This window comes from Melanotaenia boesemani, chromosome 3 (genome assembly GCF_017639745.1).
Source record: "Melanotaenia boesemani isolate fMelBoe1 chromosome 3, fMelBoe1.pri, whole genome shotgun sequence".
Lineage (NCBI taxonomy): Eukaryota > Metazoa > Chordata > Actinopteri > Atheriniformes > Melanotaeniidae > Melanotaenia > Melanotaenia boesemani.
In genome coordinates this window covers 623,238-645,782 of record NC_055684.1, presented here as the reverse complement: position 1 = coordinate 645,782, position 22,545 = coordinate 623,238, and the positions used below count along the sequence as shown (strand labels likewise).

Genomic DNA, 22,545 nt, shown 5'->3' with positions numbered 1-22,545 from the left:
ACTTTCAGGATGCTGGACTGAGGATGTGTGGAGGGTGCTATCACCATGGTTCCCTGCATGGAGGGGCCCTGGAGAACCCACACATAGGTTCTCCAGGGCTATGAGAGTTTTCCAAATGGAAATGGGGGGAAATGGTATTCCTGGATCAGGCTCCAGTTTAACAAGATCCAGTCCAGGTTGGCACAATCCTTCAGTAATTCAGGGTTTCTTTACTTAGTCCAAGGTTTCTGTAGCAGTGGGGATGTTGTCTTATTTCAACTGGAGTGGCAACATGGAATAGTGTTAGTGTGGGGGGCCTAATCAATACATATCTCTAACTATTATGTCAATTTCAAAATTATTTCTATACACAGCACATTTAAAACAACAAAATGCTTTACAATTACATCAACAATCATCAAACATAAAATAAAACACAGAAGAATTTAGATTTTAATTATTTAGCATCTCATATTGGAGGCCAGAGATAATTTAAATGACTGGAGCAGTGCAGATGCACCAGGTCTTTGTATTTCATGTATTTCATACATGTGATTATTATATTACATTTTACTAAAGTTGTGAGAGTAACTCTGTTTGGACACAACTACTAAAACTATTTAAATAAAACTAGAAAGTAAAGAAGAAAAATTGTCATTATAAACTCAAGTTGCCAAAAATGATATCATACGAAATCAAGAAGACAGGTCTCTATCTTGACTCCTACATTCATAAGCGTGCCAAGCTATCAATCAGAATTGTGGGATGACCAATAAAATTTCAGGGCTAGTGGCTCTGCCGCCCTTCCTCGCTGCTCTAGAGGACTGCAGCGTAATTCTTCATGGAAACACTCACTACTAACTCGGCTGGTTGAACTGTATGAGAGGAGTTTACATAGCATTTAACATGACAACCACAGCGGGCACACAACAGGTAGGTCATATGATGTCATGAACAAGACAAAATATTTAGTTTGTTATTGTCAGCCACCCATCCGTCCGTCCATCCATCCATTGTCTGCTGTTTATCCGGAGTCGGGTCGCAGGGGGCAGCTGCCTAAGTAGGGAAACCCAGACTTTCCTCTCGCCGGCCACATTCACCAGCTCATCCGTGCTTCCCAGGCCAGCCGAGAGATGTAGTCCGTCCAGCATGTCCTGGGTCTTCCCTTTGGACTTCTTTCCGGTGGGACGTGCCCGGAACACCTCACCAGGGAGGCGTCCAGTAAGCATCCTAACCAGATGCCCAAGCCACCTCATCTGGCTCCTCTCGATGTGGAGGAGCAGCGACTCTACTCTGAGCCCCTCCTGGATCACCGAGCTTCTCACCCTATCTCTAAGGGAGAGCCCGGCCACCCTGCGGAGAAAACTCATTTCGACCGCTTGTATTCGCGATCTCGTTCTTTTGGTCACTACCCACAGCTCCTGACCATAGGTGAGGGTAGGAACGTAGATCGACCGGTAAATCGAGAGCTTTGCCTTTTGGCTCAGCTCCTTCTTCACCACGACAGACCGATGCAGAGTCCGCATCACTGCAGACGCCACACCGATCCGCCTGCTGCACCAATCTGCCTGTCGATCTCCCGCTCCATCCTTCCCTCGCTTGTGAACAAGAGATACGTGAACTCCTCCACTTGGGGCAGGACCTCATTGCCAACTCGGAGAAGGAACTCCAACTTTTTCCAGCTGAGGACCATGGTCTAGGATTTGGAGGTGCTGATTCTCATCCCAGCTGCTTCACAATTGGCTGCGAATCGCTCCAGTGAGAGCTGAAGATCACGGCTCGATGAAGCCAACAGAACCACATCATCCTCAAAGACCAGAGACCCAATCCTGAGGCCACCAAACCGATCCCCCTCAATGTTCCCCACCTCACACGATTGAAGCTCTGCCTGAGTTGGGAGTCAGACATTCCCAGCAGACCCTCACAACAAGCATGGATCTGCCAGGCCTGACTAGGTGGTGATCAGCTGACAGCTCTGCCTCTCTCTTCACCCAAATGTCCAAGACATGCAGCTGCAAGCCCGACGATATGACTGCCTAGAGTATCCTGGTGCCAAGTGCATACGTGGACACTCTTATGCCTGAACAAGGTGTATGTTATGTACAATCTATGATGAGCACAGAAGTCCAACGACAAAACACCACTCAGATTTAGATCAGGGGGGCAGTTCCTCCCAATCACGCCCCTCCAGGTCTCGCTATCATTGCCCATGTGGGGTTTTGAAATCCCCCAGCAGAATGAGGGAGTCCCTGGAAGGAGTGCTCTCCAACACCCCGGATATTCGGTCTATGGGACTTGCTAAATCTACGTGCACCATGTCCAGCGGTGCCTTAGCCCTTACATCTGGTCTTCTGTTCCTGGTCTGAACGAACTTCCCTTGAGTGCAGACTTCACAACACAGGATAGGTTTATCCCTCTTCCCTAATGTTCATCCCATCAACAACATTTCTTAGCTTCATCATATTTGCATAATTGCAGTGTCCTAAGGTTTCATACCAACTCTGCAAACCAAGATTTTTTCACACTGATCATTGCAGTCATTTGCTGAAGTGTGCTGATTGCATAGCTTGCTGTGTACTTGTATGGGAAATTCAGTACCGTCTCTATGGAGCAGAACATTGTTCTTCTCACTGAAGATCCCTATGGCTCCACTGGAGATAGCAGCTCTAACAGAGAAGATATTTTGGGGACATATAGGGATGTACAGGGCTTTCCTTATTGTTGTTCAAAAACACTGTCCCCTGTCGTGTAGCTACACCTCTGCGTCGCCTCTGCATTTGGCCACATTGTTGCTCCTGGAGCCGGCAGCCAACTCCATGCAGCGCGTCACGGCCTGGAAACCGCTATCTTCTTAAACTACATCATGTCTGTCATGATGTGGGACGTGGCACCTGCATCAACCGTAAGACCTCTCCTCCTGACCCCTGGCACCCGCATCTCTGCGTCGCATATCCGGAATGCGTACTCCTTGTTCCCCATTTTTTTGGATGCTTTCAACAGATCCCACTGTTTCATCCGTCACTTTGCGCGTCACCTGCGTTTCTCAAGGCAGTGATAAGCTCTTATCATCCAGCAACTGAAAGAGCACCACGTAGGCCTGGGCATTTATCTCCTTATTCATGTCGTCATTGGGAGCAGGTTCAATTAAATTAGTGTCTTTCAATCCTTGGAGAGAAAGGTCGCCTAAAAACGCTGTTTTCCACAGTTCCTAACTTGTCTCTTTGCCATCAAAAATGAGCCTTGCCCAGGGGGCAACTTGGCACTGCGTCTCTGTCCTTTGTGCTCATGTTGCTGCAGGTGCAGATCACTCCATTCCACCTCTCAGGTGAACGTTGTAATCGTTCCGACTCTCACCCAGCAAGTCAACCAAACTCATTATGAGACTGGGCCCATCACCTGTTAGCAGATACTCTTACACAGCATTTAATGTGACACAACCACAGCTCCCCTACTTGCTCTTTGTTTGTGAATAAACGCATTGCGGACACACAAAATTTATTCCCTACACCTGCAGGTCATCGTATGATCAGGTAAGTCAGATGATCACATTACCTCATGCACAAAACAAAATATTCTCAGCTGCATAATGAAAATAACAAATGAAATAAAAGCACATCTCTCAACAAAAAGTATTTCCAGAACAAACAGCATTTGGTAATGAAAGTACGAAAGTCCACATGAGCAAAAAAATCGTGACTTCAAAACTTCTTTGGAAAACTGAACAGTGCAAATAGACTTTAAAGAAGTGGATAGAGTGTTAAGCTGAGCTCAGGCAGGGAACCCAAAAGGAGGAAGTGAAAGTTTAACTATTTATTCCAATACAGGTTGTCAAGCAAGAATGTCACATGATTTAATGATCAGGCAACGGGCAACGGAAAACACACAGATTATATACAGACAGGAAGAAGTGGATCCCAGGTGAAATCAATCAGTGTGGAACAGACACAAAGGCAGAAAGGACAAGACACTGGAAACGACAGGAGAGTTAGAACTTCAAAATAAAACCACACAAACCAAGACCGGAAACAGACTAGACAACAGCAAACTTAACAAACACGACGGGACACATACATAGAGTCCCAAACCCAACGACTGCTGTGGGTTTGTTGCCACCTCTGACATATTAAGATCTTACACAAAAGAATTATACATTAAGATACTAGAACATCTTTTTTGGGATTTAAAAAACAAAACTAACATTCTCCAGAAAATTAGAGACATGTCTCTCTCTGCCAAGACCATGAAGGACTGAACCATCCAGTTCTTTTAAACCATGCAGGAACATGATACATAAAAACAAAATGTTAACCAGTTAGCTTATTCTAAGTTATCATTAGGGGTCAAATAGGTTTTCAGGCTGTAAACTATGTCTGTCTGGAATGAAAAAAGGTAAAACCCTTGCTCTAGTGAGACGCCAGGTGAGTCACGATTCAACAGCTGCTTAGATGAAATCTCCCACTATCTCCATTAGAAAAGGTTCCTCTGAACGAGGGTGAAACATCGTTAGAAAACTGAATCCAGTCCAGCTTAGACATGTTAAATAAGCACTGCTTCTGACTGCTGCTTGTTACTTTGTTTAAACCAGCAACTCTCACATTTCCATTCCATGTGAGGAGACGTGAACTGTGGTGTGGCACCATTAGCATTAGCACTGTTCTTTAGCAGCTTTGTTAACATGACTGGATGGATACAAAAGATTTTTACTTTTTTTTTTTTTTTTTTTTTTTTTTTTTTTTTTTAACCTGTCTTGTCCAGCATCGTTGCAAACAGAATGATTGTCTGGCTGCTGTCTGGTGCTGGGCAATTTTACTCTATCAAGCAGGGATTTATACTACATGTATAAAGTCCCTCTTGATGACATGAAAAACTTTATTAAATCAGACTCTTAATGCTGGACTCGACCGGAGGGGACAGAGAGAGAGAGAGATAGAAAAGAAAGTAGAGAGAAGAGGGAGGGGAGAGAGAGGGACAGAAAGGGTGTGGGGAGTGCGGGTGGGGACTTAAAACATTATACAGAAAACCATGTAATCCATACTACTTGCAACATATATAGCTAAGATCATCCTGGCCAGTAGGTCATTACACAACTAGTTGATAATAGTAACAATAATAATAATCACAATAATAGTAATAATAATAATAGTAGTAGTAATAATAATAAGAGTAAGAGTAATAATAATAATAATAAGAACAGAAGTAATAAAAAAAAAAAAAAAAAAAAAAAAAAAAAAAAAAAAAAAAAAAAAATATGTATTCAAGAACACGCACAGAGAAACCTGTGTGGATATGCTGGAGAACTCGGCCACACGGCGACGCAAAGACTGTGTAAAAAAAGATTTTTACCATCACACTTATTCACCTGGCAGCTATCAATGTCTCGTCCTAAACAGTAGCTAATTAAGAAGTTCACAGATCTTTCTAGGTTATTATGAGAATGTTTATATGTATTTATTTATTTTTAAATCCTGGACGCCTCCCAGGCATGCCTCACCGGCAGGAGGCCCCAGGTGTCACCGTTGCACCAGACTCTGCTACGTCCACACCTGCTCCAGTCAATCACCACCGCTCTCCCTCTCCGGAATACTAATGGAATACACCTGCAAGTAATCCCAGCTCCAGGATATATAAGCACCAGCTCTCCTGACAGTCTTCGTTGGACCTCGTTCATGCAACCTGAACTTTTCCTCTTCCCCGTCCCGGTCCTGACTGACCCAGCTGATTCCTTGGACTCTGAACTATCTTTTGAACTCGTAAGATCCTTTCTGAACAAGATCATCCTTGTGAGCAATAAACCTGTCTATTCAGTTCTGTCTCTGTGAGGTCCTTCATAACACCGGGGAAGACCCAGGACACGCGGATGAGCTAGTAAATGTGGCCAAGGAGAGGGATATCTGGGTTTCCCTGCTCAGGCAGCTGCCCCCGCAAACCCGACTCCGGATAAGCAGCAGAAAATGGATGTATGGATTTATTTTGACTATGTCATTGCAAGAATTAGAAAGTAAGTATTTCATGTTTAAATTGCTTAGGGAAGTTTAAGTTTGCAGTGTATTTTTCTTTTTATTAATTTTTAGAAAAATAAATAAAATGTTATATATATATATATATATATATATATATATATATATATATATATATATATATATATAGTGATTGTCTACAGTATCACAGAGTAAAGATACAGAAAGTGAAATACCAGAATAAAATGATGATTTCTACATTCAAATAAGGCTTAACTCACATTTAAATTATGCTATTTCTAATTTAAAATAATAGCCTATTAAATATGTGACATAGTATTAATTGTGCTTGTGTACATAAACAGCAACAATCTGATCAATAAGTGATGCAGGTACATACCTGAAAATATGGCATTTCAGAAGTGCATGCAGACGTATCACATCAGATTATTACAGTATTCTGATTACTCCCAGATATCAGATTCTTATGGTCATGGCTCATTAGATAAAAGAAAAAATGATGAAATTAGTATATTTAGGGTCTAAACTTGAAGGTTTCCTTTGTAGAAATTGAACATCTTTCAGATATGTGATGTGTGTTGTAGCTCAGCAACATTTTTCTGCTTTTATTGTGTTTTTATGTTGGAACCACAGAAAATCCTCCTGCAAAGCAGCTCCTGTGCACGACTTCCCAGGTTCTGCTTTATTTATCTCCTGGAAGTGTGGCCCTGCACTCTGATGCTTTAAAAGCATGACACACTAGCTTTACATTGTATGCTCTGAAATATGCTTAAAATAACACGTTTCAAATTGAATTATATTGCCTGTGCACTAAAATTCAGCTTTACAGGTGGTTTTGTTCTACAAATGTAAGAAATCCAATGAAAAGAAGTCAGCCAGAGATGTCTCTGCCCTGATTATACACCTTCAGAATGTAATATTTGTCTGGAACTGTTTTTAGGGACAGATTAATCCACACCTTGTGATATAGTGAGTGATTTTGTGTGTGGGATTGAACAGAAATAAAGTCGACATGGTGTGTTTGCAGAGGATACAGGGACACACCGATCAATGCAACACTACGTCTGACTGACGTGTTTTTAATAGCTTACAGACAATACCAGAGTTTTTAATACACAGAGGAACTCAACACATTATATCAGGCTGTAGGTTTCTGGTCGGATCAATTTGTCTCTGCTTTTGGAATATCTGTGGGATTTGTAGAGCATAAGGGAGAAAATATGTGAAATAATGGTAAGTTTTTTCAATAAAACAAGCATTGTGAAAATATAAAAAGCTCTGTCTATAAGGTTTACCTTGTTTCTATAATTTTGTAATTAAAAGAAGAGAAAAAAATGGTGTTATGGCTGTTGAGCTCTGCTACTGTGTATAAGTCCATGAGCCTTATTTCTTATGTAATACCAAGAAAACAGGAAATAGATGCAGAAAATTTCTGAAATATGAACACAGAACATAGTAATAACACAGTATATGAGATGAAAAGAGTTTGTACAATTGTAAGGAGGTTGAAAGTGCATATTTCCTCTGAGTATCGTTACTCTTTAACACAGTCTGACTCCTCCTAGACCAGCTGTCTGATATGTCCTATACTGATGTTCATTTTCATAGTAATAACTTTCATTATGTGCTTTACAATAAAATCAATACAAAGATAAAATCAGTGAATAAAATGAATAAAAATAAAGTTGTCCACCTGCAACACCTTCAACACCAGCAACTCCTGCAACACCAGAAACACCTGCAACACTAACAAGACCTGCAACAACAGCAACATCATTATCACCAGCAACATCTGCAACACAAGAAAAACCTGCAAGAAAACAACACCTGCAACACCAGCAACAAAAGCACCTGCAGCACCTGCAACTTCATGATCACCTGCAACACCTGCAACACTAACAAGACACTAACCAGCAACACCTGCATCACCTGCAACACCAGCAACACTAACAAGACCTGCAACACCAGCAACACCTGCAACACCTACATCACCTGCAACACCAGCAACACTAACACTGCTGACCTGTCCGTCACGGATTGATGTCCCCCTGGTCCCAGCTCCTACTTACTCAGTTCCACTTTTAACAGCAAAGCTCGCAATACTGGACTTGGACCTAACATTCCTCCACACAGTTCATCAATTCATGTCATCATTACATTCAGAGAGCAACCACACCACCGCAAACCATATCATACTGTAAACATCAATAATCTCAGGCCTCTCCCAAAATGTCAACCAGTACCTGCCTCCTCAGTTCAAATGTCACCAGTCACACTCAACATGGCACTTTTAAATATACGCTCTCTGTTAAATAAGTCTTTTATTGTCAATGACCTGATTTTAGACCACGAACTAGACTGTGTGTTTTTAACTGAAACATGGTTGGGTATGGATGCACCTGTTGTTCTAGCTGAGGCCTCCCCACCAAATTTTAACTATTCTTTTTCTATAAGAACTGGTAGGAAAGGTGGTGGCACAGCATCTTTAACCAATAACACTCTCACCACCAAACAGATTTTATTCGCTAATTTTACCACTTTTGAATATCACGCCATTGTTTTTAGCAGCCCTCCAATTTTATGTGTCACTGTTTATAGACCACCCCAAAAATGTGCTGCTTTTATTAATGAGTTTTCAGAATTTTTATCAATCATACACACAACATACAACATGATAATTTTAACCGGTGATTTTAACCTGCACATAAATAATCCTTTAGACTCTGTTTCAAAAGAATTTTTAAACATTCTTAACTATATGGATTTTACGCAACACGTCACACAGCTGACTCACAACAGAGGACACACGCTGGACTTGGTCATTACCTATGACCTTTCTGCCAGTGTGTCCTCTGTTGTTGACTTGGCTGTCTCTGACCACTACTGTGTGTTTTTTAACATCACCGGTTTTATTCAGCGGGAGACCTCGATGCGAACTGTGAGGAAGCGCTATCTAACCTCTGAAGTGGCTGCAAATTTTATCAAGGTTTTAGATAAATGTCCTCCTGTGATTTTACCTGCACCCTGTGATTTTATTGTTGAACACTTTAACAGTAAACTGAAGACAAGCCTCGACTCTGTTGCTCCACTCACTACAAAAAAGATATACCCAAAACTTATATCTCCCTGGAGGAATGAGGAGGTCAAAAAAACACAAAAGAAATTGCAGGGCGGCAGAAAGGAGATGGAGGAAAAATAAAATGACAATAAATTTACAATAACGCACTAAGGAACTTAAGAAACATGTACTTTGCAAAAATAATCAGTAACAATAAAAATAATCCCAAGGTTCTTTTTTCCACCATCGATCACCTATGTAACCCTGATTTTAACAGCTCCCAGCGAACCCCAACAGACTCTCTCTGTGAGCAGTTTGCAGAGCACTTCAGAGGTAAAATCAGTGCCATCAGATGTGGTATTTTATCCAACCAGAACACGAACACATCTGAGTGCTTGGTTTTACCTGAGGAGACACTGGACAGTTTTGTCCTGGTTAATGCTGAGATCCTTGATAAAGTTTTCTCCACAGTAAAACCCACCACATGTCTTTTAGACCCAATTCCCACTTTACTTTTTAAATCATTTTATGGATTTTTTAAAGACGAGCTTTTATGCATGATAAATTGCTCTCTTCAGATGGGCGTCTTCCCTGCAGCCTTTAAAAGGGCGGTGGTGAGGCCTCTTCTGAAGAAGAGCAATTTGGATTGTAATGATTTTAATAACTATAGACCTGTATCCAACTTACCATTTTTAAGTAAAATTCTAGAAAAACTGGTTTTTATTCAGCTTAATGATTTTTTAAATAGTAGAAATATCCTTGAGATATATCAGTCTGGATTTAGGGTGAACCACAGCACAGAGGCTGCCCTCCTGAAGGTTTTAAATGATTTTAGGATTAACTGTGACTCACAGAACCTCTCAGTCTTAGTGCTACTGGATCTTAGCGCAGCATTTGACACAGTAGACCACACTATTCTCTTAAACAGACTAAAACACCTGGTGGGCCTCTCTGGTGCTGTTCACAACTGGTTCACTTCCTATCTCACAGATAGAACTTATATGGTAAGTTTGGATGCATGCTCCTCTAAGATCTATAAAATGACATGTGGTGTGCCTCAAGGGTCAGTTTTAGGCCCTGTTCTTTTTAATTTGTATATGCTCCCTCTTGGCAGTGTCATCAGGAGGCATGGAGTAAACTTCCACAGTTATGCTGATGATACTCAGCTGTACATCTCCATGTCTCCTGATGACACGAGACCAATGGATGCCCTTTTCAACTGTATTTTAGATATCAAATCCTGGATGGCAGAAAACTTTTTACAGCTTAACCAGGACAAGAAGTTTTAGTCATTGGTCCTGAGGCTCAGAGAGAGAAACTCTTACAGGCATCCGCATTAAACCCGTCATCACAAGTAAAAAACCTGGGTGTTATTTTTGACTCTAAGCTTGGTTTTATTCCACATATTAAACATGTTACTAAAATAGGATTTTATCACCTAAAAAACATAGCCAGAGTCCGTCCCATTCTCTCTCTGGCCAACACGGAGATGCTGATGCATGCTTTTATCACCAGTCGTATTGACTACTGTAATGCCCTGCTCTCTGGTCTTCCCAAAAAGAGTATTGCACCTCTACAACTTCTACAGAACTTAGCTGCTCGTGTGCTGACGAAGACCAGAGGGCGGGCCCACATTACACCAGTTTTAGAGTCACTGCATTGGCTCCCCGTGTGTTTCAGGATCAATTTTAAGGTTCTCTTATTGGTTTTTAAATGTCTTAATGGTCTTGGGCCTTCTTATCTTTCAGATTTGCTTTTACCTTATGAACCCTCGCGGCCCCTGAGGTCTTCCGGTACTGGCCTCCTGACTGTACCTAAAGTCAGGACACATACTCACGGAGAGGCAGCTTTCCAGTGGTATGGTCCTCGTCTGTGGAACAGCCTGCCGGAGGAGCTCAGGGCTGCAGAGAACGTTAATGTTTTTAAGAGCAGGCTCAAGACCCACCTTTTTAATTTAGCTTTTACTTAATATTTATTCATTTTATTTCATTTATTTTATTCCCCTAGCCTATTTATTTTTCTATGTTAACCCATTTTTTATTTATTCTATGCTTTTATTCTATTTATAATGATGTATCTTGATCAGATGTGGAAAAATTGTCTTTCAGGCAAAAACGTCTCTGGACGCTGACTTGAATAATAAAAAGAAGTTTATTACAAAAGTTCAGACATCAAAACAGATTTCTACAGCAAAATCTGGAGGTCCCAAAGCCAGAACGAAGACCTAAAGACTTGATGTGTCATTCTGTCTTATATAGGGTTTAAACAAAGAAAATTCCTCAGTCCTGTGTCCTCCAATCATAGAGTTTGCCTATAGGATGCTCATTTGCATGGAATGCATGTTCTTGTGTCAATCCAGTCTGTAGGACAGAGAACCTCATATGGTAAAGACTTAAGTGTGTACCATACAAATGCTATGCTTAGATACCTCAATAATATTTTTAGGTTATTTCCCCAGTGTTTCCTCGGAGGGGGCTCTCTGCACCGGGGGCTTTCATCGGCTGTGGCTGCTGCGGCTCTGTCCTGCGGGTTCTTTCGATCTGGTTGGGTGGCTCCTCTGCCTCTCACTTGGCCGTGTGCCCTGGGTCGGTGTCCTGGCGGTCGTGGCCTGTGGGCGGCTCCCGGTGATAGTGTTTCCTTACCTGGCTCATCTGTGCTCAACCTCACATTAGTCTTTTATTATGTGAATGTGTGTGTGTATGTGTATGCTTGCTTGTACATACTGGTATGTGAGAGAACGCGGGGAGGGAGGGGGTTGTGTGTGTGTGTGTGTGTGTGGGGGGGGGGGGGGGTTGTTTTAACCATGGAAAGCACTTTGTGCTGCATTTTTGTATGAAAAGTGCTTTAGAAATAAAGACTGATTGATTGATTGATAGAACAAGACCTGCAACACCAGCAACAAAAGCAACACTAACAAGACCTGCAACATGAGCAACACCTACATCACCTGCAACATAAATAATACCTGTAACACAAGCATCACCTGCAACCCCCACAACACCGGCAACTTCATTATCACCAGCCCCTCAATAGTTACATTATCTATTAAAAATGTTAAGTTATGTATTGCAAATATATATGGTCCAAATGTAGATGATCCTCCTTCTTTCACTCCCTCTTCACCTCTATGGTCACTCAGATAACACATTAATTATAGGAGGTGATTTTAACATTATACTGGAGAAAAAAAGTACCACAGGAGCTCATCGAGTCTGGAAATCCTCAGAAACTGTAAAACAGTACATGAAGGATTTTGGTCTCTGTGATGCTTGGCGCTCTCACCATCCCACACTAAGAGAATACACCTTCTTCTCTTCAGTTCACCATTCCTATTCTAGATTAGATTATTTCTTAACTAGCAGCTCGCTGATGAATGACATGTCAGAAATCAGAATCCATCCTATTAGCATTAGTGATCAAGCACCAGTATCATTCACTCTGAGAAGTAAGAGCAATAAATCAGCAACTAGAAACTGGAGATTTAATACGTCATTACTTAAAGATCCTGAGTTTATCAGCTACTTTAAAAGAGAATGGTCCTTATATCTAGAAAATAACGACTTGCCAGAAACTTCAGCGTGTGTTCTTTGGGAAGCAGGAAAAGCAGTAATGAGAGAGAAAATAATTTCCTTTTCTTCTCATAAGAAAAAGAAGGAAACTTTGAGAATTTCAGAGTTAGAACTCAGAATTAAATCCTTAGAGGAGCTTACCATGTCTCCCCAGAAGAACACACACTAAATACTATAAGGAAAGCTAAACTTGAACTTAATGAAATAATAGATAAAAAGACGCAATTCTTGGTGCAAAGACTTCGCTTGGAGAACTTTGAGCATGGCAACAAATCTGGAAGGTTCCTGGCTAATCAGTTAAAAACAAACAAGGAGAAAACAACCATCTCCTCTGTCAGAGATCCAGAAGGAAACATCAGCCACGACCCTGACAAGATAAATAACACTTTCAAAGAATTCTATAAAACATTATATACATCACAACTAACTACAACAGATGATAATATTGATAAATTTCTTAGTAACATCAATCTTCCAAAATTAAAACATGAAAATAAAATGGTCTTGGATTCCCTTCTTTCAGTTGGCGAACTCCAAGAAGCTCTCCAGCATATGTCCAACAATAAAGCTCCAGGTCCAGATGGTTACCCAGCAGAATTCTACAAAGAATTCTGGACAATGCTGGCACCCACTTTCTACAATATCATATTAGAAATAAGGGAAAAACAAAAAATACCTTCAAATATGAACCTAGCCAATATTACTCTACTATTAAAACTGTCCTCTGGTCCACCTGGGGTGTCCCCCACGGTGGGTGGGTTGTGTGTGGCGTGAATGTGTGGTGGTGAGTGCTTGTGGGTGCGGCGTGGGGGAGGGTGTGAGTGTGGGGTTATATGGGGTGCAGATTGAAGTAGGTGGGGGGGAGGGGGCCGATAGCACCCTGGTTCCTGGGGTGTGCGGCTGGGACATCGGGGTGTGTGCTGGCCTACGCCGGGTGGCTGTCTGGGGGGGCCTGGTCCTCCTGGGCATATTGCGGGCCCTCTGCCTTTGGGGGGTGGGGGGGCCGCCTCGGGACCTGTGCCCCGGGACAGTGGGGGGCTCTTGCTGGGGCTCTCCTCTGCCGCCCTTCGGGTGGGGCTGGAGTTGTCTTTGTGGTGGGGTGGCATGGGTTGGTGCTCCGGGTCTGCTGCTGAGGGCCCAGGTCTCTGGCCCTGGGCTGCCTCTGGCCTCCGTGGAGGCGTGGTCGCATTTGCATGATCTCACTCACCACTCTTCATCACTGATCACTCCTTGTTTCTCATGCTCTGCATGCTGACACAGTCACTGAGTTGTCCAGTGGGTTTTAATACTAAGTGATAATTATTATTTTTTTTTTATCTTTTTGTCTCCTTTCTTCTTTCCCTTTTGCTCTTTTTGCTATTTTCCATCTTTTTCTGTCCCCTCCGGTCAGGTCCAGCAAGATTACATAGATTCCGTGATTCAAAGTAAATAAATAAATAAATGAATCACATTATCAAGAGGAGCCTTACCCATAGGCCTCCCCTTGGCAGAGCAAATTTGTTCAGCATGATACAGCAACCAGATTATCATTTTGCTGCTATGATGCTGGACAGGACAAGTTAAAAAAAATAAAAATAAAAAAAATAAACAGAGCTGGGCTCACAGTTCGGGAAAGATCCTCGCATGCGCCTCCTTCCTGTATCCTGACCGATACACCATCTTGTTATCATAAAGCACCTAGACAAACTGGTTGACACCTCTACCTATACAACACTCCTAATTAAAAAATAAAAAATACTTAAAAAAAACTGAAATAAAAAATAAAGAAAATATTGACAGATTTATTTATTTATTTGCTGTTCTAAACATTTTTAGGTTGTCTTTTGATCAATTTCTGCCTTTCCCTCTACATCCCTCTTTATGGCAGCATCCATTACAACTATATTATGCTGATTATGCTAATTAGCAACTTTTAGCGACTTCTAGGACAGCCAATAGCTGCTGTTCTTACTGAGGAGTGGGAACAGCGGCTGGAGGAGCATCAGTCCCTGAAACTGTTTATTACCAGGAACTACATGGACCAGTCGTACCATGTCCTGTGGGGGATGATGGGGACAAAGATGTCGTTCTGCTTCGACTACAAAGTGAAAATCAAATCAAATCTGATTTGATTTAACAAGTTCTATGTCCACTTGTTATGTATTTGTGCGGCCAGTAAGATGTTTTTTATGCCAACTGCTGCACAAAAAATGTGAATCGTAAACATTGTAATTTCTGAATTTATTGTTCAAGTTTTTATCACTAATACAGTGAAAATGAGAGAAAATGTGAATATTTGCTTTGCAAGGCAATTTCAGTGTGCGCCCCTAAATTTTCTGTTTGCGCTCCTAAAAATTCAAGTTAGGGGCCTCTGTGCTCCTCGTAAAAAAAGTTAGTCTGGAGCCCTGCTGCAACACCAGCAAAAACCTGCAACATTAGCAACACTGAAACACCTGCAACACCAACATCATCAGCAACACCAGCAAAACCCTCAACCCCCACAACACCTGCAACACAGACAAAAACCTGCAACAACAGCAAAATCTGCAACACCAGAAACACAATCAAACCCCATAAAACCTGCAACCTAAGCAACACCTGCAACACAAACAACACCTGCAACCTAAATAACATCTGCAACACCTGCATCACATGTAACACCCACAATCTTTTAAAAGTGTTCAGGTCCCAGAACTGGACTGAAGGTGCCTGAAAAAGCAGCCAATGGCCAAAGAGAGCTGGAAAACTACTGGTCGAGACATCTTTAAAAGATTACAAGAGTCTGCTGGGGACAAAGAGCTGAATGAGAGGTGGATGAGATTCTGGGGTTATATTAGGAGTCTGTTCAACACCAATTCATCTGCAACTCAGTTACAGACAAACACATTTCTTCTACATCTTTGTCTCCCTTCATCAGTTACAGCAAGTTTCCACCTTTCAACATCAAATTTGGAGCCTTCATCAATATCAAATTATTTCCCAAGATACTAAAACTCTTATATTTGTTTACTTTCAGATCTGCAAGAAGAAATTAAAAAAGAGGGTCCCCAAGGCTGCAGATGGTAAATATCCTAACAAAGCTCCCACATGAAGAGAGATGTTGCTTTCTGAAGCCTGGGAGAAGATTTCCCTGCTGTGTCAGTGGTAGTTTCTATGCTGTGTAGTGTAGCTCGTACCTCGGTATTGAGTTTAAGTCTGCGGACCCCCAGGTCCACTCCGGTGAAGCTCTCGTCAGCAGCAATCGTGTCAATCTTAATGAACTGGTTCTCCCGTATGGACGAGCCTGCCACTCTGTCCGACTCAAAGTAATACAGGTTGAAGGTTTCCTGCAGAACACACAACAGAGCTGGAGGTGAATGCGTGTCTGTGTAATAGTATTATATACCAAGTACTCATTAAAATACCATTTATTCTATGTGGACACTGAATGTCAAGTGGAAATATAAACACAAACTGAGAGGGAACATTCTAAGGTGTCCCAGTCCATGAAATTAAGATCAGGAAGCAGACTAGCAACTCCATGATCCAACACCTCAGAAAAACAGCTGATCACATTTTTGAGGAAGGCTGCAGGTGACAGCTGGAACATGTCAGGTATGTTCCAACATCTTACTATTGTTGTTTGTGCAGAAGAAAGACCCATAAATCACTGAAATAAGAAGATCAAGACCTCCCCCTCCAGCCTGTCTGGTTCCTGCAGTCAGGAGGAGGTCTAGAATCTTACTGGACCACACTGAGACCTCCTCCCCCTCCAGCCTGTCTGGTTTCTGGATGTAGGATGAGGTCTGCAAGCTTACTGGACCACACTGAGAACTCCTCCCCCTCCAGCCTGTCTGGTTCCTGGATGTAGGATGAGGTCTGCAATCTTACTGGACCACACTGAGACCTCCTCCCCCTCCAGCCTGTCTGGTTTCTGGATGTAGGATGAGGTCTGGAATCTTACTGGACCACGCTGAGTCTTCTTCTCCCTCCAGTCTGTCTGGTTCCTGCAGTCAGGATGAGGTCTGGACTCTTACTGGACCAGTTTAATTCCTGGTCCTGTAGATCTGCTGCTGTGTTCTGCTGAATGTGACAGTTTCAGTTTTAGCTGTCGGACAGATGGACTCATGTGACTGTTACGACCCTACTCAGGGGTATGGAAGGGCGTAACAAAGAAACACGGTGAGGACAGATGGTACTTCAAAATAAAAGCACATTTATTTACAATTTCCGTGAAAGTGATGGACAACCTGTAAAACAAAATAAAGATGAGCTGGGGTTAGCGGACCTGCAGAAAGAAACAAACCAAAACCTATACCAAACACTCACCGAGTGCACACACAGACACAACCGCAACTCGGTGAGGAAACTAAAACCAAACATAAGCAACAGGCCCATAACTAAAGTGACCGTCGTCACAACACAATAAAACGCTAACCTAGCCCAGCTCTAACACAAACACAAAGTAAACTTAACTCAACTAAACACTTAAAGCACCCATTGTGAAAGGGAGGTGGTCGCGACACACACACACCCGGTGCACAACATGAGGGGGAGAGCGGCTGGAGCCATTCTGGCTTCTCCCCCTCCAGACCTGCCTCGGCTGCAGCCTTTTCAGCCTGAGCTTTCCCGTAGGCTGCAGCCTGACTGGTCCAGAGGGGTGCCAGTCACACAGGGGTGGGGACAAAGGCGCTGGCCTTGGCCACTCCGGGCAGCGCTCTGCCGCCCCTAATCAAACACAGACGGCCACAGCTGTCTGCAAACAGCAGGGGCCGTAACAGTGACTCTAGAATACTTTGGTATCAAGAGGAGTTCATGGTTTACTCAGTGACTGCATGGTGTCCAGACCATTATACCTCCACCACCGTGCTGAAAGGTGTTTTTGCCGATACCCTGTGCTTGGTTCCCCCCTAATGAGCTTTGGTATCATTTTTGTAATTGTTCTGTTGTGAACTTTAATATTTAACATGAAAACTGAGGCCTGGAGAGTCTGAGATGTAATTCTTGTGTTTTTGACAGTTTATCTGGGCATTGTCTGATTTTAGGCTGAACTTTCTGGGTCGTCCTTTCCTGAGAAGATTGGCAGTTGTCTTGAATGCTGTCTACTTGTGAATAATTTTGCTCTCTGGAGAATGATGGACTCCAGATGGTCTGGAGAAGGGTTTGGGTTGGTACGGTTCAAATTGGTAGGGTTCAGGTCAGTATGATGCAGGTCTGTACGGTCAGGTTGGTAGGGTACAGGTTGGTATGGTTCAGGTCGGTACGGTCAGGTTGGTAGGGTACAGGTTGGTATGGTTCGGGTTGGTACGGTTCAGGATGGTACGGTCAGGTTGGTAGGGTACAAGTTCAAACGGTTTGGGTTGGTACAGTTCAGGACGGTATGGTCAGGCTGCTAGGGTACAGGTTGGTATGGTTCGGGTCGGTACGTTTCAGGACGGTAGGGTACAGGTTGGTATGGTTCGGGTTGGTTCAGGTTGGTGCGATTCAAATCGGTGTTAGCCCAGATGCCTAGCGTAGTGTCATAGAGCGACAACTGCGAACATGACAAAACTAACAATGAAGCTATGATAAGGAAGTTTGTAGTTCTGGAGCCGACCAGAACTCCCTGATGTTTGCTGGCTTCTTTTTACCTTTTCAGCTTTGAGTCGACGGTGGAGTGAAACAGCTGAACTCCTGCAGGGTTTTTATCTCTCAGAAGTGGTTTGATTGCATGGGTCCCCTGACCTGAACCGTACCACTCAGTGGAAATGTGGTATTGATGATTTGATCCAGGTATGCTGCAACAGGAAAACATCTAAAACCTGCAGGACTGTGGACCAAGTGGCCAGGTGGTGGTCTTTTGTAAACCTGTTGAACCCTTGGGTCTTCAGGGGGAACTTTCTTTTCTTTGGTCCACATTTGAAGAGGAACCTTTTAGAGAGATCAAGTTCAAAAGCTGCTATTATCACTGGTGATCATCTAGACTGGAAAAGTGATAGAAAATGAAGGAATGTGGTCACCAAGCAAAATGGCATCATGATAAGAGGATTAGTGATATTAAAATAATAATAATTATAGACTATAATCATTCATTTACTGGGTAGGAGTAGTAATACTATTCCATCTTTTATTGAAGTAGATAGTAAATTTCTAATTAAATCTATTGATCCATTGATTGCTAATTATTTTATTAGCTACTATTTAGATAAAATAGACAAATTAGGCAAAACATTGTTATACACAGATAATAATATATCCTATGGCATTATATAAAATTAAATCGTGTTCAATAAAATATGTACTTTTAATTTTAAAAAAGTATTGTAACTGATATAAAAGCTATTAGTGATCTCAAAATGAAACCACCTGGTCTAGACAATCTTGACAACAAACCTTTGAAACCGGTTGCAGACTTGGTTTCTGCTGCTTTCCGCCATACAGTTAATCTGTTTCACCTGCTCCGTTTGTCCACAAGTCTGGAAAACTACCAAAATTATTCCTCTGAAGGACAAGACGTTAGAGATTTATGGTCCAAATTGCCATTCTATTAATATTTTTCCTACACTAAGCAAGATTCTGGAAGACATGGTGTATAAACAAGCTGAGAAATATTTTTCTGATAATGGGTTATATACTGATACACACTATAGGGAAGGTCATATATATATATATATATATATATATATATATATATATATATATGTATATATATCAGCGATAACCCACAACTGAATCTGTGTATTGATGGTCTACTTCTTCAGAAGCTACATGAGGCTAAACTTCTGGGCATAGTTATTGATGATAAGCTAACATGGAATACACACATTACAAAAATCGTGTCATCTCCTCCGTTAAAAGAAAAGCTGTATTTCTGACATCTGACGCAGCGAAACAAATGACCCAAGCATTGATATGATCATACCTTAGCTACTGCCCGCAGTCTGCTCCAGTGCCACTAAATAAATTTAAACAGAGTAGAATAGAATACCTTTCAGATTGTTGTTCTCATCCAAGAAGAAAGCTGCAGCTTTCTGCCGCTAATGGAGCTCCTAATAAAAGGAAGGAAAGAAAAGGAGGGACGATAGAAAACATCAACGCTTTACCCTTCTAACCTGGCTTTTTAGGTAGCATCGTTTAGCTTCTTTTAAGTATCTAAATTAGTTTTTTATTCTATTTTAGTTGTATTTGATGATTTTTTTAAAGAAAACATTCAGTTATTTTTTTTATTTATTTAGTTTATTTTACTGAATTTCTTCTATTTTCCTAACTTGTTTTAATGTCTTTAAAAATCCTCTTTAATCTGTTTTAATATATTATTTCCATCAGATTCACCACTGATGCGGTTTCCTCAGGTTAGGTTTATACTGTCAGCTCAAAACAGAAGATTTCTGTGTTTGTGAGAGACTTCAGTTTTTTTCTTCTCTGTAATTATTTCTGTATAAATAAAGTGAGTGATAGACACTGTGGAAAAAGACAAAAATAAAGCCTAAACAGATCTAAATCATGTTTGCAGCTGTTATTCATTTAATGTCAGATTCGTCTGAACAGCTGATCAAAGCCAAACGAAGCCACAGCTGCTTTGTCCATTAATGTGCCTGATGCAGAAGAAAAGTAGCAGGAAGCTCCTTCACACCATGAAGATCATATCAGCTCTACATGCAGAAAGATAAAAACAGCCTGACGGATGTTTGAGCTGCTGAAGCTGTAACATGACAGAACTCCAAGGCTGTAAAAACACCTGGTAGCTTTTCTTTTTAATGCACATTTCATGGTTTTCAGGGTAAATTAGATGTTTAAAAATCAATGCACAGAAGCACCACAACACCACACCTGTGAAGCCAACTCCACGCTAACTTTGGTCAGTCTGCGTGGCAGCTCTCTGTTTGTGTGATTAAAATAAACTCCCACCCCGAGCTGGAAGCTACGGTCGGTTCTCGTCTGCAGGGTGAGATGGCGATAATTAGAGCTGCTCGGAAAAGTGTGAGCTTGCATCAGCCATTTTTAACCTTTATTCTGAGGAATACTTCCAGTATTTCAGCAGACTATGTTTCGTTTTAAAGCAAACATTTATTAATTAAACACTACAATAATTTAAATTAAGGGCATAAGTCCCTCCCCCATCTCATTGATCTGTGTTATTACCTTGCAGGTGCCCAGGACTCCGGGCATGCTGTTGCAGTCTCTCAGGGTGAACTTGACCTCGATGTAGATCCTCCGGGCTCCCTCCCGGGGGATCCAGCCCGTCTTCAGCCAGTTGTTCTGGCTGGGACTCATCACGTTACAAACCTGAATCAGAGAAAGAGTTTCTGTGGAACCAGCAATAATTCAGGATGCTACAGGCTGACGCCACATGTTCACCTCCAGACTGGATCTTTCTTTGCTTTGAGAAGCAGAACATTTTGGCTCATATATACAGAGAACGTTGCCTGAGCCGACTAGTAGAAATGTACAAGCGTTATTTACTTTACTTGGAAATGGCTCCAGGTATCAGATTAATTTATTTCTTAGCATTTAGGAAAGAGCAGGTCACAAGCTCACCATGTTCAGCTGTTTTTTTCTTCAGCATGACTTTATTTGTGTTCTGGTTTTCATCACATATCAATCTGACTACCATACCGTCAATAAAAACTTAACCTGAAAGACATATAACAGAAAATAAAGTAATTTACCTGTAAAATGTTTAGTTAGTTTGGAAACGGCCTGTTTTCTATAGTACAACATGGTAAACAAGGACATTTGATATTTTGGTTCTCAGCTAATGAAGTCTTTTATTAATAATCTTATGAGTTTCATTTCTTTAGCCAGAAATACATTTACACACACACCTGCTCCCAGTTTAAATTTATACCCCTAAAACCACTGATTTAAAACAGGACAATCATCTGTTTTCATCTGGGCCCAACACACCGTAAAACCTGATGGAGTTTTCCATTTTACTCCTTTTAGTTGGTTGGATCTGAGGAACATATAACATATAAACATATAAAGCTCTGATGGGACGAGGAAATTTCACTGTGCAACAAAGCCACAATTACTGTTATCTGTAAAGTTGCGTGTTACAAGGGCCAGGATATACATGCATGTAGTGGTTATACATAATTAAAGTATGACTTGCTTTAGGAGCATCGAGGCTGCAGATCAGACTCAGCTCCATTATTTAGTCATTAAATGGGGGAACTAATAAAAATAAACATGCTCCAGCCTGGTTATTGCATATTACTGAATACAATTTATGATGAATTCATCCATATTGTGTTTCAAACCCAAACTTAATGTAGGCTGTAATTTCCCTGTTTTCCCTTTAGCACAGTGACATCTTCCTCTAAAGTCCTTCTGGGGAGGTCTACCAGCACAGACCTGGTCCATTACACACCTGGTATGTGTGGATGGGACTGAAGTACTCGTCCATCTCATTAATGGCATCCCACTGTACAGACAGAGAGACAGACAATTTCCTGGTTAGTCACATGTTCATATCGTTCTCAGACTCATGCAGCTGCAGATGATCTTTCCTACGCCATCCTGCGTTTCCAGGGAACTGCTGGGGAAATTAAACCTCATTATCTATGTCAGCGGGGCCAAAAATACAGCCCAGGGGCTAAAACCAGCCCACCAGAGGGTCCAGTCTGGTCCACTGGGTGAAATTTGGTAAATATGAAAATAACATAAACTATATTTACTGCAATAATTTTAAAACAGTGTAGCGTATTCCAGCTTCTTCAAAGGAAACATTGAAACTCAGCAGGAACTTTGCTTTATTTTTTTTATTTAATTAACATCTGATGGACTTTTTCTTACAGAAAAAGGACAATTCTTTCCAAAGAATAGTGGCATCTGTTCTGTAAGCCCTAAAACTTAGGAATGTACGACTTGGCCCGATCTCCACAGGTCAACCCGGTCAGCTCTCCAGGCTGGATTGGGGAGCACACTTCTTGGGTTACGTTCATAATCTGGGAAGTTTCTGAACTAATCTTCTGCACACCCACAAATCTGATGTGACTAACAGATGGAGGTCCAACTCATG

At 41.7% G+C, this 22,545-nt stretch overlaps 1 protein-coding gene across 5 annotated transcripts in view; it reads right to left on the bottom strand.

The window, feature by feature from the left end:
* epha8 (eph receptor A8) overlaps nucleotides 1-22,545 on the bottom strand; it is a 265,597-nt gene that overhangs the window by 101,792 nt on the left and 141,260 nt on the right. For all 5 annotated transcript variants that reach the window (XM_041981741.1, XM_041981742.1, XM_041981743.1 and 2 more), the window contains exons 3-5: nucleotides 21,895-21,948; nucleotides 20,664-20,807; nucleotides 15,740-15,889 (exon numbers count right to left, since the gene is read on the bottom strand). In XM_041981741.1, coding sequence (XP_041837675.1) covers nucleotides 15,740-15,889; nucleotides 20,664-20,807; nucleotides 21,895-21,948 — 348 coding nt within the window. The remainder of the gene's footprint in view (nucleotides 1-15,739; nucleotides 15,890-20,663; nucleotides 20,808-21,894; nucleotides 21,949-22,545) is intronic.